Source organism: Actinia tenebrosa, unplaced genomic scaffold (genome assembly GCF_029948245.1).
Source record: "Actinia tenebrosa isolate PJP-AT-01 unplaced genomic scaffold, QUT_ActTen_1.0 PGA_scaffold13__45_contigs__length_12533684, whole genome shotgun sequence".
Taxonomy (NCBI): Eukaryota; Metazoa; Cnidaria; class Anthozoa; order Actiniaria; family Actiniidae; genus Actinia; species Actinia tenebrosa.
In genome coordinates this window covers 7801846-7816401 of record NW_028292573.1, presented here as the reverse complement: position 1 = coordinate 7816401, position 14556 = coordinate 7801846, and the positions used below count along the sequence as shown (strand labels likewise).

Below are 14556 nucleotides of genomic sequence, written 5' to 3'. Positions count from 1 at the left end.
AGGAGGGAGAGAAGGAACGAAGGAAGGGAAGGAAGGAAGCAAGGAAGGAAGGAAGCAAGAAAGCAAGTAAGCAAAGAAGGAAGGAAGGAAGGAGGGAAGGAAGGAAAGAAGGAAGGAAGGAAGGAAGGAAGGAAGCAAGCAAGCAAGCAAGCAAGGAAAGAAGGAAGGAACGAAGGAAGGAAAAAAGGAAGGAAGCAAGGAAGGAAGCAAGGAAGGAAGCAAGGAAGGAAGCAAGGAAGGAAGGAAGGAAAGAAAGAAGGAAGCAAGCAAGCAAGCAAGTTTAAGCAAGGAAGCAAGGAAGTAAGGAAGCAAGCAAGCAAGGAAGGAAAGAAGGGAGGGAGGAAGGAAGGAAGGAAGCAAGCAAGCAAGGAAGCAAGGAAGGAAGGAAGGAAGGAAGGAAGGAAGGAAGGGAAGGAAGAAAGCAAGGAAGCAAGTAGGGAGAGAAGGAACGAAGGAAGGGAAGGAAGGAAGCAAGGAAGGAAGGAAGCAAGAAAGCAAGTAAGCAAAGAAGGAAGGAACGAAGGAAGGAGGGAAGGAAGGAAAAAAGGAAGGAAGGAAGGAAGGAAGCAAGCAAGCAAGGAAGGAAGGAAGCAAGGAAGGAAGGAAGGAAAGAAGGAAGGAACGAAGGAAGGAGAGAAGGAAGGAAAAAAGGAAGGAAGCAAGGAAGGAAGCAAGGAAGGAAGGAAGGAAAGAAGGAAGGAAAGAAAGAAGGAAGCAAGCAAGCAAGCAAGTTTAAGCAAGGAAGCAAGGAAGTAAGGAAGCAAGCAAGCAAGGAAGGAAAGAAGGGAGGGAGGAAGGAAGGAAGGAAGCAAGCAAGCAAGGAAGCAAGCAAGCAAGGAAGGAGGGAAGGAAGGAAGGAAAGAAGGAAGCAAGCTTAAGCAAGGAAGCAAGCTTAAGCAAGGAAGCAAGGAAGGAAGGAAGCAAGGAAGCAAGGAAGGAAGGAAACAAGGGAGGGAGGAAGGAAGGGAGGAAGGGAGCAAGGAAGGAAGGAATGCATACTGTACTTCACCTCTCTCTATAATTTTCTCCACCATAGGTTTATTGTCGTTAGCTTCTTCTAGTTTAGCTGCTGTTATCCAGATCAGTCTATCAGTTGGAATACTTTCACGGGCCTTGTTCAACACCTATACATCATGTACAAATAATACACTAATCAATCGATGCTTGGCTACCTGAAGAGCACTAAGTCAATAAATACTTTATTCTCGACCAATCAGAAACACTGTACTATCTAAAAATTAATGTGATGAGACTTACCACTTCACATTGGACAGGTGAATAACAAAGTTTGAAATTTGATCACGTCAGACTTTGGTACTCTATAGACCCCTCCCCTAACCTATGACCTGTCAATCATGCTGATACAATCACACTTTAGTACTCTATAGATCACTCCCTTTATACTATGACCTCATGGCGCAGAATTCCTATTGTTTTAAGAAAATATTCAAATTAGGCTAGCTGAAGCAAAAGCATCCCAATGGCGCATTGTTATTGGTTACTGCCGTCACGTGAACTGCATATGACTCAAACAGAATATTTAGTATCTTGACAATTCTTGTACTTTTATTACGGCATAGGGTATCTTAATACCAACAGTATCTAATACGGCATCTTATAAATCTACTCAGCTCTTACTCAGCTCTTTCTCGAAATACGGCATCTATAGTTTAGGAGGATCGTTAGGCGATCGATACTTGTGAATAACCTAACCGTTAGGGATCGATACTTGAAATAGCCTAACCATTAGGAGATCGATTACTTGAAATACCTAACCATTAGGAGATCGATACTTGAAATACTAACCTTAGAGATCGATACTTTGAAAGTACCTAACCATTAGGAGATCGATACTTGAAATACCTAACCATTGGAGATCGATAATGAAATACCAACCATGGAATCGATACTGAAAATACCTAACCAGTAGGAGATCGATACTTGAAATACCTAACCTTAGGAGATCGATACCGGAACATACTAACCACTTAGGAGATCGATACTGAATAACCTAACATTAGGAGATCGATACTTGAAAATACCTAACAATAGGAGACGTTTGGTGGAAATACCGTAACCATTAGGAGAATCTCGAAATTTCATGAAAATATCCGGACCATTTGATCGATACTTGAGAAATGTACGAAATTTGAGATCGCATATATGTGAAATACCTAAGAAACGTTACTAACGCGATGAGGAGAGCGTCGCTAGCTGTGACAAGTACGCGCACAGTCCATAGGAGAATACTTGAAATACAGACTCATTAGGAAGCGGAGATCCGTACTGACTAAACCATCCCTAGGAAGATCAAAGATACCTACCCCATAGGAGATCGATAAAATAACTAACCATTAGGGGAGATCGCTACCGGAAAAATACCTAACCATTAGGAGCTCGATACTGAAAATACTAAACCAGTAGGATCGATCATACTTGAAATACCTAACCATTATGAGATCGATACTTGAAATACCTCACCATTAGGAGATCGATACTTGAAATACCTAACCATTAGGAGATCGATACCTGAAATACCTAACCATTAGGAGAGACGATAACTTGAACCTATACTAACCATTAGGAGATCGATACTTGAAATACCTAACCATTAGGAGATCGATACTTGAAATACCTAACCATTAGGAGATCGATACTTTGAAATACCTACCATTAGGAGATCGATACTTGAAATACCTAACCATTAGGAGATCGATACTTGGACATACCTAACCATTAGGAGATCGCTACTTGAAATACCTAACCATTAGAGATCGATACTTGAAATACCTAACCATTAGGAAGATCGATCCTTGAAATACCTAACCATTAGGAGATCGATACTTGAAATACCTAACATTAGGAGATCGATACTTAAATACCTAACCATTAGGAGATCGATTACCCTTTGAAATACCTAACCATTAGGAGATCGATACTTGAAATACCTAACCATTAGGAGATCGATACTTGAAATACCTAACCATTAGGAGATCGATACTTGAAATACCTAACCATTAGGAGATCGTACTTGAAATACCTAACCATTAGGAGATCGATACTTGAAATACCTAACCATTAGGAGATCGATACTTGAAATACCTAACCATTAGGAGATCGATACTTGAAATACCTAACCATTAGGAGATCGATACTTGAAATACCTAACCATTAGGAGATCGATACTTGGAAATACCTAACCATTAGGAGATCGATACTTGAAATACCTAACCATTAGGAGATCGATACTTGAAATACCTAACCATTAGGAGATCGATACTTGAAATACCTAACCATTAGGAGATCGATACCTTGAAATACCTAACCATTAGGAGATCGATACTTGAAATACCTAACCATTAGGAGATCGATACTTGAAATACCTAACCATTAGGAGATCGATACTTGAAAATACCTAACCATTAGGAGATCGATACCTGAAATACCTAACCATTAGGAGATCGATACTTGAAATACCTAACCATTAGGAGATCGATACTTGAAATACCTAACCATTAGGAGATCGATACTTGAAATAACCATTAACTAAACCATTAGGAGATCGATACTTGAAATACCTAACAATTAGGAGATCGATACTTGAAATACCTAACCGTTAGGAGATCGATACTTGAAATACCTAACCGTTAGGAGATCAATACTTGAAATACCTAACCGTTAGGAGATCGATACTTGAAATACCTAACCATTAGGAGATCGATACTTGAAATACCTAACCATTAGGAGATCAATACTTGAAATACCTAACCATTAGGAGATAGATACTTGAAATACCTAACCATTAGGAGATAGATATTTGAAATACCTAACCATTAGGAGATCGTTACGTGAAATACCTAACCGTTAGGAGATCAATACTTGAAATACCTAACCATTAGGAGATCGATACTTGAAATACCTAACCGTTAGGAGATCGATACTTGAAATACCTAACCATTAGGAGATCGATACTTGAAATACCTAACCGTTAGGAGATCGTACTTGAAATACCTAACCATTAGGAGATCGATACTTGAAATACCTAACCGTTAGGAGATCGATACCTGAAATACCTAACCATTAGGAGATCGATACTTGAAATACCTAACCATTAGGAGATCGATACTTGAAATACCTAACCATTAGGAGATCGATACGTGAAATACCTAACCATTAGGAGATCGATACTTGAAATACCTAACCGTTAGGAGATCGATACTTGAAATACCTAACCATTAGGAGATCGTTACGTGAAATACCTAACCGTTAGGAGATCAATACTTGAAATACCTAACCATTAGGAGATCGATACTTGAAATACCTAACCGTTAGGAGATCGATACTTGAAATACCTAACCATTAGGAAATCGATACCTGCAATACCTAACCATTAGGAGATCGATACTTGAAATACCTAACCATTAGGAGATCAATACTTGAAATACCTAACCATTAGGAGATCGATACTTGAAATACCTAACCATTAGGAGATCGATACTTGAAATACCTAACCATTAGGAGATCGATACCTGAAATACCTAACCGTTAGGAGATCGATACTTGAAATACCTAACCATTAGGAGATCGATACTTGAAATACCTAACCATTAGGAGATCGATACTTGAAATACCTAACCATTAGGAGATCGTTACGTGAAATACCTAACCATTAGGAGATCGATACTTGAAATAACTAACCATTAGGAGATCGATACTTGAAATACCTAACCATTAGGAGATCGATACTTGAAATACCTAACCGTTAGGAGATCTATACTTGAAATACCTAACCGTTAGGAGATGGATACTTGAAATACCTAACCATTAGGAGATCGATACTTGAAATACCTAACCATTAGGAGATCGTTACGTGAAATACCTAACCGTTAGGAGATCAATACTTGAAATACCTAACCATTAGGAGATCGATACTTGAAATACCTAACCGTTAGGAGATCGATACTTGAAATACCTAACCATTAGGAGATCGATACTTGAAATACCTAACCGTTAGGAGATCGTACTTGAAATACCTAACCATTAGGAGATCGATACTTGAAATACCTAACCGTTAGGAGATCGATACCTGAAATACCTAACCATTAGGAGATCGATACTTGAAATACCTAACCATTAGGAGATCGATACTTGAAATACCTAACCATTAGGAGATCGATACGTGAAATACCTAACCATTAGGAGATCGATACTTGAAATACCTAACCGTTAGGAGATCGATACTTGAAATACCTAACCATTAGGAGATCGATACTTGAAATACCTAACCATTAGGAGATCGATACCTGAAATACCTAACCATTAGGAGATCGATACTTGAAATACCTAACCATTAGGAGATCGATACTTGAAATACCTAACCATTAGGAGATCGATACTTGAAATACCTAACCATTAGGAGATCGTTACGTGAAATACCTAACCATTAGGAGATCTTCATGTGAAATACCTAACCATTAGGAGATCGATACTTGAGATACCTAACCATTAGGAGATCGATACTTGAAATACCTAACCGTTAGGAGATCAATACTTGAAATACCTAACCGTTAGGAGATCGATACATGAAATACCTAACCATTAGGAGATCGATACTTGAAATACCTAACCATTAGGAGATCGATACTTGAAATAACTAACCATTAGGAGATCGATACTTGAAATACCTAACCATTAGGAGATCGATACTTGAAATACCTAACCGTTACGAGGCGGAGCTTAGTTCTCTATTCTATGAATACTAATGAACCATGTTCACCAAAATCTTCATTAAAATCTTTAGATGAAAATGGATACTATTAAACAAAATAGTTTGATGATGATTTTGGGCTTTTTGCTGAATATACAAGAGAGTCTTTAATATTCAGGTCGGAAGCGTCAACATTTCTTCATATGAGACAAGTAAATTTTAGTTCAAAAGTTGCCTACATATAAAATTTCTTAAAAATTACCGGTTTCGAAGGCAAATTGATACTATTTAAGTTGTCCTAATTTCAGTTTTTTAACTGCGATTACTTTGACATTTCAACTTAAGTAAGTGAAAGAAAAGTTGTCTTGTATTAACGTGTCTGTCGCAAAATTGACTCATTCTTTTGTAAATTGAATCAAAATTTTCAAACTTCCCGCGCGCTTCAGTGATTACGAGCGTATGCAAATGAGGCGGCAAAGGCAATATGGCCAGGCATTCTGCGCCATGTGTCAATCATGCTGATACAATCACACTTTAGTACTCTATATACCCTTCCCCCTATACTATGACCTGTAAATCATGCTGATACAATCACTTTAGTACTTTATAAACCCCTCCCCCTATACTATGACCTGTCAATCATGCTGATACAATCACCCTTAGTACTCTATAGACCACTCCCCCTATATTATGACCTGTCAATCATGCTGATACAATCACACTTTAGTACTCTATAGACCACTCCCCCTATACTATGACCTGTCAATCATGCTGATACAATCACACTTTAGTACTTTATAGACCCCTCCTCCTATACTATGACCTTGTCAATCATGCTGATACAATCACACTTTAGTACTCTATAGACCACTCCCCCTATACTATGACCTGTCAATCATGCTGATACATTCCGAACTTACCTTCCTTGCACTCTCATAGGTTTCTAGTCTGGCAAGAGCCAACCAAAGCTGCAAAAGAGATCAATAGACAAGTAAGAATGAAGGGCCATTTACGCAAGAGACATTTTTCAAACGCAGATGAATATTGCTATAAAACTTAAAAAGACAGTTGTGTCTAGTCGTTAACCTCCCTTGCCACGAGGGTTTTCTCCACGATCTCCGGTTTCCTCCCTCCGTAAAAAGCAACATGTGAGTTGAATGTTGTATGTTGTAAATAAAGAATGTAGTGGTAGTGCGTGTGGAGGGAACCTCACGGAAGAGCCCCGCATGGGGAGTTGTGGTTGTAAAATATAAGTTGTTCTTTTATTGACAGAATTCAAAACTGCAGACGTCTGAAGATGTCAAGGTCGCGTAATTATGGGTGTAAGGGGTGTAATAAACATGGACGATTTGGTTAAGTATGTACCTCTACACTTGTAGGGCAGCACTCAACAGCTCTGCTCAACATGATTCTTGCATCTTCTGGTTCCTCCAGCTCCACTGCCGCTTTCCATATTCGAACTGAGTTGGGAATGTTCTCTAGGGCTGAGATAATAATGGTAATTATAAATTATTAATAGAAGGTATGGGAAGCCATTTCACTGTTAATGGATGTCGTGCCGTGTATTTTTAAGTCAGTACCGTATGTTTCCCACTCGTACGATAACCATTCTTATGGGAAGCCATGTCAATGTTGCGGCATGTCGTACCGTGTACGTGCTGTAAGTCAGTACCGTAGGTTTCCCACTCGCAGGATAACCATTCTTATGGGAAGCCATTTCAATGTTACGGCATGTCGTACAGTGTACGTGCTGTAAGACAGTACCGTATGTTTCCCACTCATACAATAACCATTTTTATTGGAAGCCATTTCAATGTTACAGCATGTCGTACCGTGTACGTGCTGTAAGTCAGTATGTTTCCCACTCGTACGATAACCATTCTTATGGGAAGCCATTTCAATGTCACAGCATGTCGTGCCGTGTACGTGCTGTAAGTCAGTACCGTATGTTTCCCACTCATACGATAACCAAAAGGAACCTACCTTTCCTGTAGACTCTCTTCTGTGCAATAGTTTCTGTTTCCAGCTCAGCAGCTTTGATCCAGAGGCGGACGGATTGTGGCAGGTGACGGACAGCTTGTGCTGCAACCTGCTTGGAAGACTCAGGTGGCTACAGGAAACAAGGTAGTTGAAGTTATTATCAATGCGCAATAAAATAATATCTTTATAGTGTTTATGGTACCTGTAATCTGACGGCCTCTAACCAGATGTCTTCATTCTTAGGGCATACATCTGTCCCCTTAATGATGATATTCCTTGCTGCTTGCATACGACCTGTGACTTCCTCTAGACGGGCAGCTGCTATCCATCCTGGGAAAAAAATGTTTTAATTTAGAGGCAATTTCTAATAATTTATGTGTTGAAAAGCTGCAACAATTCTGGGAAGGGGCGCAAAAAGTCAGGAATCTACATGACCTCTTTACCTGTAAATTACAAAGCAATCTCTTTATGGGATTGTATAGTGAATTGCAACTAATTGTGCTAAATCATTATATGTAATAGGACTCCATGCTGTCCAATTAAGAAATAATTGGACAAGGAAAATTCCGAGGACTGACAAAATTGGATGAGGACGTAGGCCAAGTCCAATTTGGCAGTCAGAGGAATTTTTCGAGTCTAATAATTTCTTGATTGGGGAGCATGAAATCCCATAACCTATTAATTATATACCTGCCTAATTAATCCCATATCAACAAGACCTGTCCAATTTAGAAAATAATTGGACAGTTACCTATATGGCATTAATGAGAAGCTGTATAATTAGTATAGGAAATGGCACGATCTTGATTACAATTTGGAATTTATAGGTACGAGTGATGTTTTGAAAGTTTCCAATGTGAGAACATTCAAAACATCAGGAGTATCTATAAATTCTGAACTGTACCAGAAGATCGTGGGATTTTTTGTTTATAAAACACTCGACAAAATTGAGTATCTTAATTAGGACTCTACAGAGTACAATTTGTATAGGAAATCGCACGATCTCGAGTACAATTTGGCAGTAATAGACACCAGTAATGTTTTGAAAGTTCTTGTAATTGCACGAGCCTTTAGGCGAGTGCAATTAAAGAACTTTCAAAACATTACTCGTGTCTATTAATTCAAAATTGTACGAGAAGATCGTGCGATTTTTTGTTTATAGTTCACTCAACAAAATTTCAGTAAAAAATGCGAAGCGACGCCGTTCATTTTTGTCTATTTGGAGGCCGATTTTCAGTCCATCGCGATACTGAAATGCATAAAAAAGATTAGTTCTTACGGCTTTAATGTTTTATTTATGTTTTTTAAGTACAAAATGATAGAAAATAATTGTTTTGACATTGATTTGGCCGTGTTGCCATAGCGACTTAATTCGGTATTCCTACGGAGTACAATTAACGCTATAATTGTACTCCTCTCGACCAATCAGAGTCGAGTAATTTTGTTGACTGTACTATAAGGGATTTAATAGTACTCCTCTTGTTCAATAGAATCGAGTAATTTTTTTGAGTGTATTATAATGTTAATAATCTTTTAGAAGCTAAAACTTTCTTGTTCACTGCGATCTCTTATTGTATAGGGTAGGGCAGGTCTTGCATGGGAAGAACTCAGAGACATGGTAAGGAATTAGCACCAAGACAAGCAAGAGCCCTTCCAATGCTTTTCTTTATTATAGTAATACCTGGCGCGTGTTGTGGATTGGTAGTGATAACAGACTTTAACAACAATCTTGCTTTCTTGATGTCCCTAGAAGGGTAACAGAATCGATTGTTAATAAATCGATTTGTGACAAGAATAGACCATATTCGAGTTCCAAATTACCGCTGTGCTTCTCAATTACAGACTCATTTACACAGGGTTAGCCTCGATTTTGTGTAGAATATTCACATGTTCCAGTCAAGCTCCGTGGAATTCCAAGGTGTTTGCATCGTATTGTATTGATAGTGTTTGTTAAGGGAACCTCAGAAAAGAGATATAAGGATCAAATCCATGAGTATCACATATCCTTGACATAAAAGATCAATTATTACTGAGTTTGTTAATTGATTGTTAGCTCACTTGTTAGTACAATCTCGTAAGGGACCAGCTCTAGTTACAACCACTTTTTCGATTTCCTGAGGTGGTTGCTTATAAAAGCTCCAACTGTACATTCATGCTAATGTGCCTCTAAATTGCCCTAATTCACTATGACGTCACATCAAAACAATCTATTGTTTAAACGCAAAGGATCATGATCGTCGCAGGGGGTCAAATCAACGCAAATTCACTGAAAATTGTTCTAAAACCCGTATCGATCCATGAAGAGAAGTAGAATAGCCAGCAAACGCTCAGAATATTTTTTAGTACATATTAACACATATTATATCTGAAAACCAGGCCATTTTAGATTAAACTGTTTCGCTAGGAACAAATTTTGTTGAATTTTCTATTGGATTTGGCGATTCTATCCCCCACATAAACAAGCAGTGACGTCATAGTGAAATAGGGCAATTAGGATACAATAGTAGGATAAGTCTGAAGTCATACCCAATATCTCCACCACTAAGAGGTGTAAGACTCTGCAAGTCAGTCAGATATCCCTTGGGGTCCACCACAGTCTGCCCGGAAACTGAATCAGACGCTTGGTCCAGTTTGACGCCAACAAGAGACTTCCTTGCTTCTCCTATCATGTTCAGGTCAAGGTCTGCTGACGGTGTTGAGAACCCTGGCGTCATGGCTCCTGGGAATGGTGTTTGGAAACCAGCATATTTCTGAGGATTAAAGAAGTTATGTTCGCATGAGTTTGACCAGTACTGAAGAGAACACATATATATTAAAATAGAATGGGTGGGTTGGATGGATGGATGGATGGATGGATGGGTGGGTGGATGGATGAATGGATGGATGGGATGGATGGATGGACGGACGGATGGATGGATGGATGGGTGGGTGGGTGGATGGATGAATGGATGGATGGGATGGAGGGATGGAGGGATGGATGGATGGATGGATAAATGGGTGGATGGATGGATGGATAGAAGATTGGATATGATGAATGGATGGATGGATGGATGGATAGATGGATGGATGAATGGATAGATGGATAGATGAATGGATGGATAAATGGATGAATGGATGGGATGAATGGATGGATAAATGGAATGGGATGATGGATGGTTAGATAGATGGATCAATGAGTGTTGTCACATGCCTGTTGTCGACTGGCTAAAGCACTGACTGTATTCCCTGACAACACAGCTCCCTGTAATACACTATCAGGTACTGGTGTAAACCTGTTGAAAAACAACACTGTATCGTTATAAATGTGTACCAAACAACAACACAACTTACCCATCAAGTCTTGATTACTAATCCATCTTTGCGAACAAAAATACTGTTAAATTCAGGACCAAAAATCCCCATCTTCATTGATATTTGCCAACAGTGGCACAGCTCAAGAGGGTTGAACTCAAAGCATATAAAGCCACCTTCATAGCCCCTATATATAGACCATGTATGACCCCGGAGCACAGCTCTAACCAGTTTGAATTACTTAGGGTCGGATTGAGAGGAGGGAGGAAAAACCTGAGGGCTGAGGTACTCTTACTGAGGGCTGGAAATACCCTCAGGAAGAGAACCAACCAACTCAGCTCACAGACGGCAACTGGGAATCAAATGCTGGACCTCAGAGATGAGATGCAAGTGTTTTAACAAGGTACCATTGTGACTCCCCAAACAACACACCATACACCTTTCTCATAAATGGCCCCAAACACAGTTGGGACTGGGAACAATTGAATGGAAGCGAGGTCAGAAAGGCCTCACCCATAAAAGAACTTGAATTGGTGAGATGAATGACTTTGACACAAAATATCGTACCGACTAGACTTTGTTTACTAACACGGCCTTTCTGACCTCACTTCCATGCAATTGTCCCTAGTCCCAACCACGTTTGGCAGCCATTTATGAGAAAGGTGTATTGTGATTATATTTTACATTTTAGTTTTCTAAAGCTTGGGTTTATTTTTACTAGTCTAATAAGTTTAGAGCCACCCCTTTATTTTTACTAGTCTAATGAGTTTGGAGTCACCCCTTTATTTTTACTAGTCTAATGAGTTTGGAGTCACCCCTTTATTTTTACTAGTCTAATGAGTTTGGAGTCACCCCTTTATTTTTACTAGTCTAATGAGTTTGGAGTCACCCCTTTATTTTTACTAGTCTAATGAGTTTGGAGTCACCCCTTTATTTTTTATTTAAATAGACAGTAATGTTACTTACTTCTCTCCCTTGGGATTTCTTTGTTTCTTGCTGCGGTAATCACCCACTTCAGGGATGTTCACCCAATCATCTTCAGATACTTCTGTTAACTTCCTCTGTTGGTAAATATATTTCAGTTAAGGCCTGTTTATATTTATAACTATTACAGGTATATTTATTAACCTAATAATCTTTGCTATAGATGTGATACAGTTTGTCATTCTCCCAGACATGGACCTTCATTTACCGATGCAAGACCACTTTACATTGAATAGCCTGTTGCATTGTGGTCTAGCTTGGGTACAAATATCTTTTGTTCATCATGCCTCATATGGTGTTGATAAAAGCTAGACCTTAGATAACGAAAGAGGTGCATTCTGGTCTAGGTAAGGTATGAATTAACAAATTTTGTTTATTATGCCTTATATGGTGTTGATCTAGCTTGACCTGGGATAGGGAACAAGGTGCATTGTGGTCAATCTTGAGTACAAACATATTTTGTTCATCATGCCTTATATGGTGTTAATAAAAGCTAGACCTTAGATAACGAAAGAGGTGCATTCTGGTCTAGCTGGTCTAGTACAATATGTGGAATTATGGCATTGTTTACACTGAAACGACAGTAACTGTACGGTGTACTGTACAATGCAGACCACTTTAAAATGTTTATACAACATAGAAAAGACCTGTGTTATGCTGGTCAAAGTATACTAATCCAAAACTGAATGAATGAATGAACAACTAAGTGAGAGACTACCCAGGCCAAAATATACACATTGATTGTTGTTATTTAATATAAAAACCTACCTTCAAGTCAGCAAACTGTTGTTGAATTTTTGGTCGTTCTTGTCGATACTTTTCTATTTTCTCTTTCAGCTTCTGTTCTCTGTAGTTTTAGACAAGTGAAATTTCTAAATTTAACAAAACTATGCGATTGTATAGAATACATTTTCTAGATAACATATCGATACCTAACTCAAACAATCTGAATTCCCATTGAAAGACTTAGGCCCCGTCCACACGTGTTCGGAAATTTTTGTATCTGCAAATTCTTTTTTGCAGATAAGGGTTTTACGAAAACGGATACGTTTGGACGGTGAAAACGATTCGAATACGCTGCGTGTGGACACAAAGATTTTTGTATCCGCAAAAAATAATTTGCGGATACAAAAATTTCTGGATACGTGTGGACGGGGCCTTAAATGTCTGAGGACAACATAATCTATTGTTATAGCGCTCGATCTTTACCTTGGGAATAATTTTTTTTCCATTTCAGACCATGTGTCATTCCCTAGAGTATCATTTCTTTGTTTAATGGTTGCACATAAGAAGACACATGAATATAGTAACAACTTAAACATAGACTGTTATTCTCAAGGGAACAACACATGAAAGTCTGAAATGGGAAAAAATTACATTGTGCTATAGCCCTCTTTACCTTGGCCATAATGTTTTCCCATTTCAGACCATGTGTCATTCCCTAGAGTATCATTTCTTTGTTTAACAGGTGCATGTAAGAAGACACATGAATATGGATACAACTTAAACAAAGAATCTTATTCTCAAGAGAACAAAATGTGACAGTCTGAAATGGGGAAAAATCACACACAAGCTACGAGGTCTGTTTATTATCATTTCCTATATTTCTAAGCTCCTCGGCCCAGGAAACAATCCAGGCACCACAGTTATAATATTGGTAGTTGTTCAGAAGACTAGTCTGAGTCACGTGATAGGCTCAAAAATATGTCGATATCGCTCGGTAGGGTTTTGTAATCGTAGTGTTTGAGTTCGAGAAATAAATAAATAGTGTGCGTTCACCCATACAGTAGTAAAAGGTGGGTGTTATGCTTCTCTATTTCATACCTTCTTTCTTTTCGTCTATCGTCCATTCTTTTATCAATGGCTTCATATACTTCATCGGCTTCTTCATCATCTTTGTCATAAGGACCGCTAGAGAAAAGGCTCCCTCCATAGCCTGCAAACTAGTGGAAACGTCCAAAAATTATTATTATTGATCAGTAGTAAGCTGTAAAAAAAAATGCTAGGGTCAAATTCTTTTTCTATGGTACAGTCGACTCTCTTTGAACAACCACTCTTGTAAGTGATCATCTCCCTTAAGCGACCATTTTATGAATTTCCCCTTTTGTTCCCCATATAAACTCTGTACTCTCTCGTAAGCAGCCAATCTCATAAGCGACCTCAACCACCTTTGGAGTTAACATTTTAGAATTTCGAGAGACATTCGACTGTATCATATTCTAGACCATCATATTTTACCATCAATCCCTGTAAGGGGCTCCCAAATCTTCTGTGAGGTTTGCTTTACAAGTACTGCCACAACATTCACTATTTACATCGAGGACACAACACTCCACTCACATATTTATTTTTATTGAGAAAAAAAAACAAAAAACAGAGAAGCGGAAGAAAAACCCTTGTGGCATAGGAGAACAACACATCAAACAAATTCAACTCTATATGTGCTCATCGAAATCACACCTGCCCCCAGCTTTTACTCAACTCAGTGAGATAGCGTCGCATCTTAAGTTTTTCTTTTCACCGTCTCTAATTCCCTTTTCTATTTAACTGCAAGCGTACTGTAAACTCAAGAAAATATTTAAATCAACTTAACG

General features: G+C 38.6%; 1 protein-coding gene across 1 annotated transcript in view; it reads right to left on the bottom strand.

Annotated features, from left to right (window-relative positions):
- LOC116287021 (pre-mRNA-processing factor 6) overlaps positions 1 to 14464 on the bottom strand; it is a 40895-nt gene extending 26431 nt beyond the window's left edge. Inside the window, exons 1-12 of the mRNA XM_089028738.1 lie at positions 14423 to 14464; positions 13787 to 13905; positions 12731 to 12809; positions 11945 to 12039; positions 10878 to 10959; positions 10214 to 10437; positions 9369 to 9433; positions 7890 to 8017; positions 7691 to 7817; positions 7073 to 7191; positions 6628 to 6675; positions 1010 to 1124 (exon numbers count right to left, since the gene is read on the bottom strand). Coding sequence (XP_088884864.1) covers positions 1010 to 1124; positions 6628 to 6675; positions 7073 to 7191; positions 7691 to 7817; positions 7890 to 8017; positions 9369 to 9433; positions 10214 to 10437; positions 10878 to 10959; positions 11945 to 12039; positions 12731 to 12809; positions 13787 to 13905; positions 14423 to 14464 — 1243 coding nt within the window. The remainder of the gene's footprint in view (positions 1 to 1009; positions 1125 to 6627; positions 6676 to 7072; positions 7192 to 7690; positions 7818 to 7889; positions 8018 to 9368; positions 9434 to 10213; positions 10438 to 10877; positions 10960 to 11944; positions 12040 to 12730; positions 12810 to 13786; positions 13906 to 14422) is intronic.
- Positions 14465 to 14556: the final 92 nt, after the last annotated feature.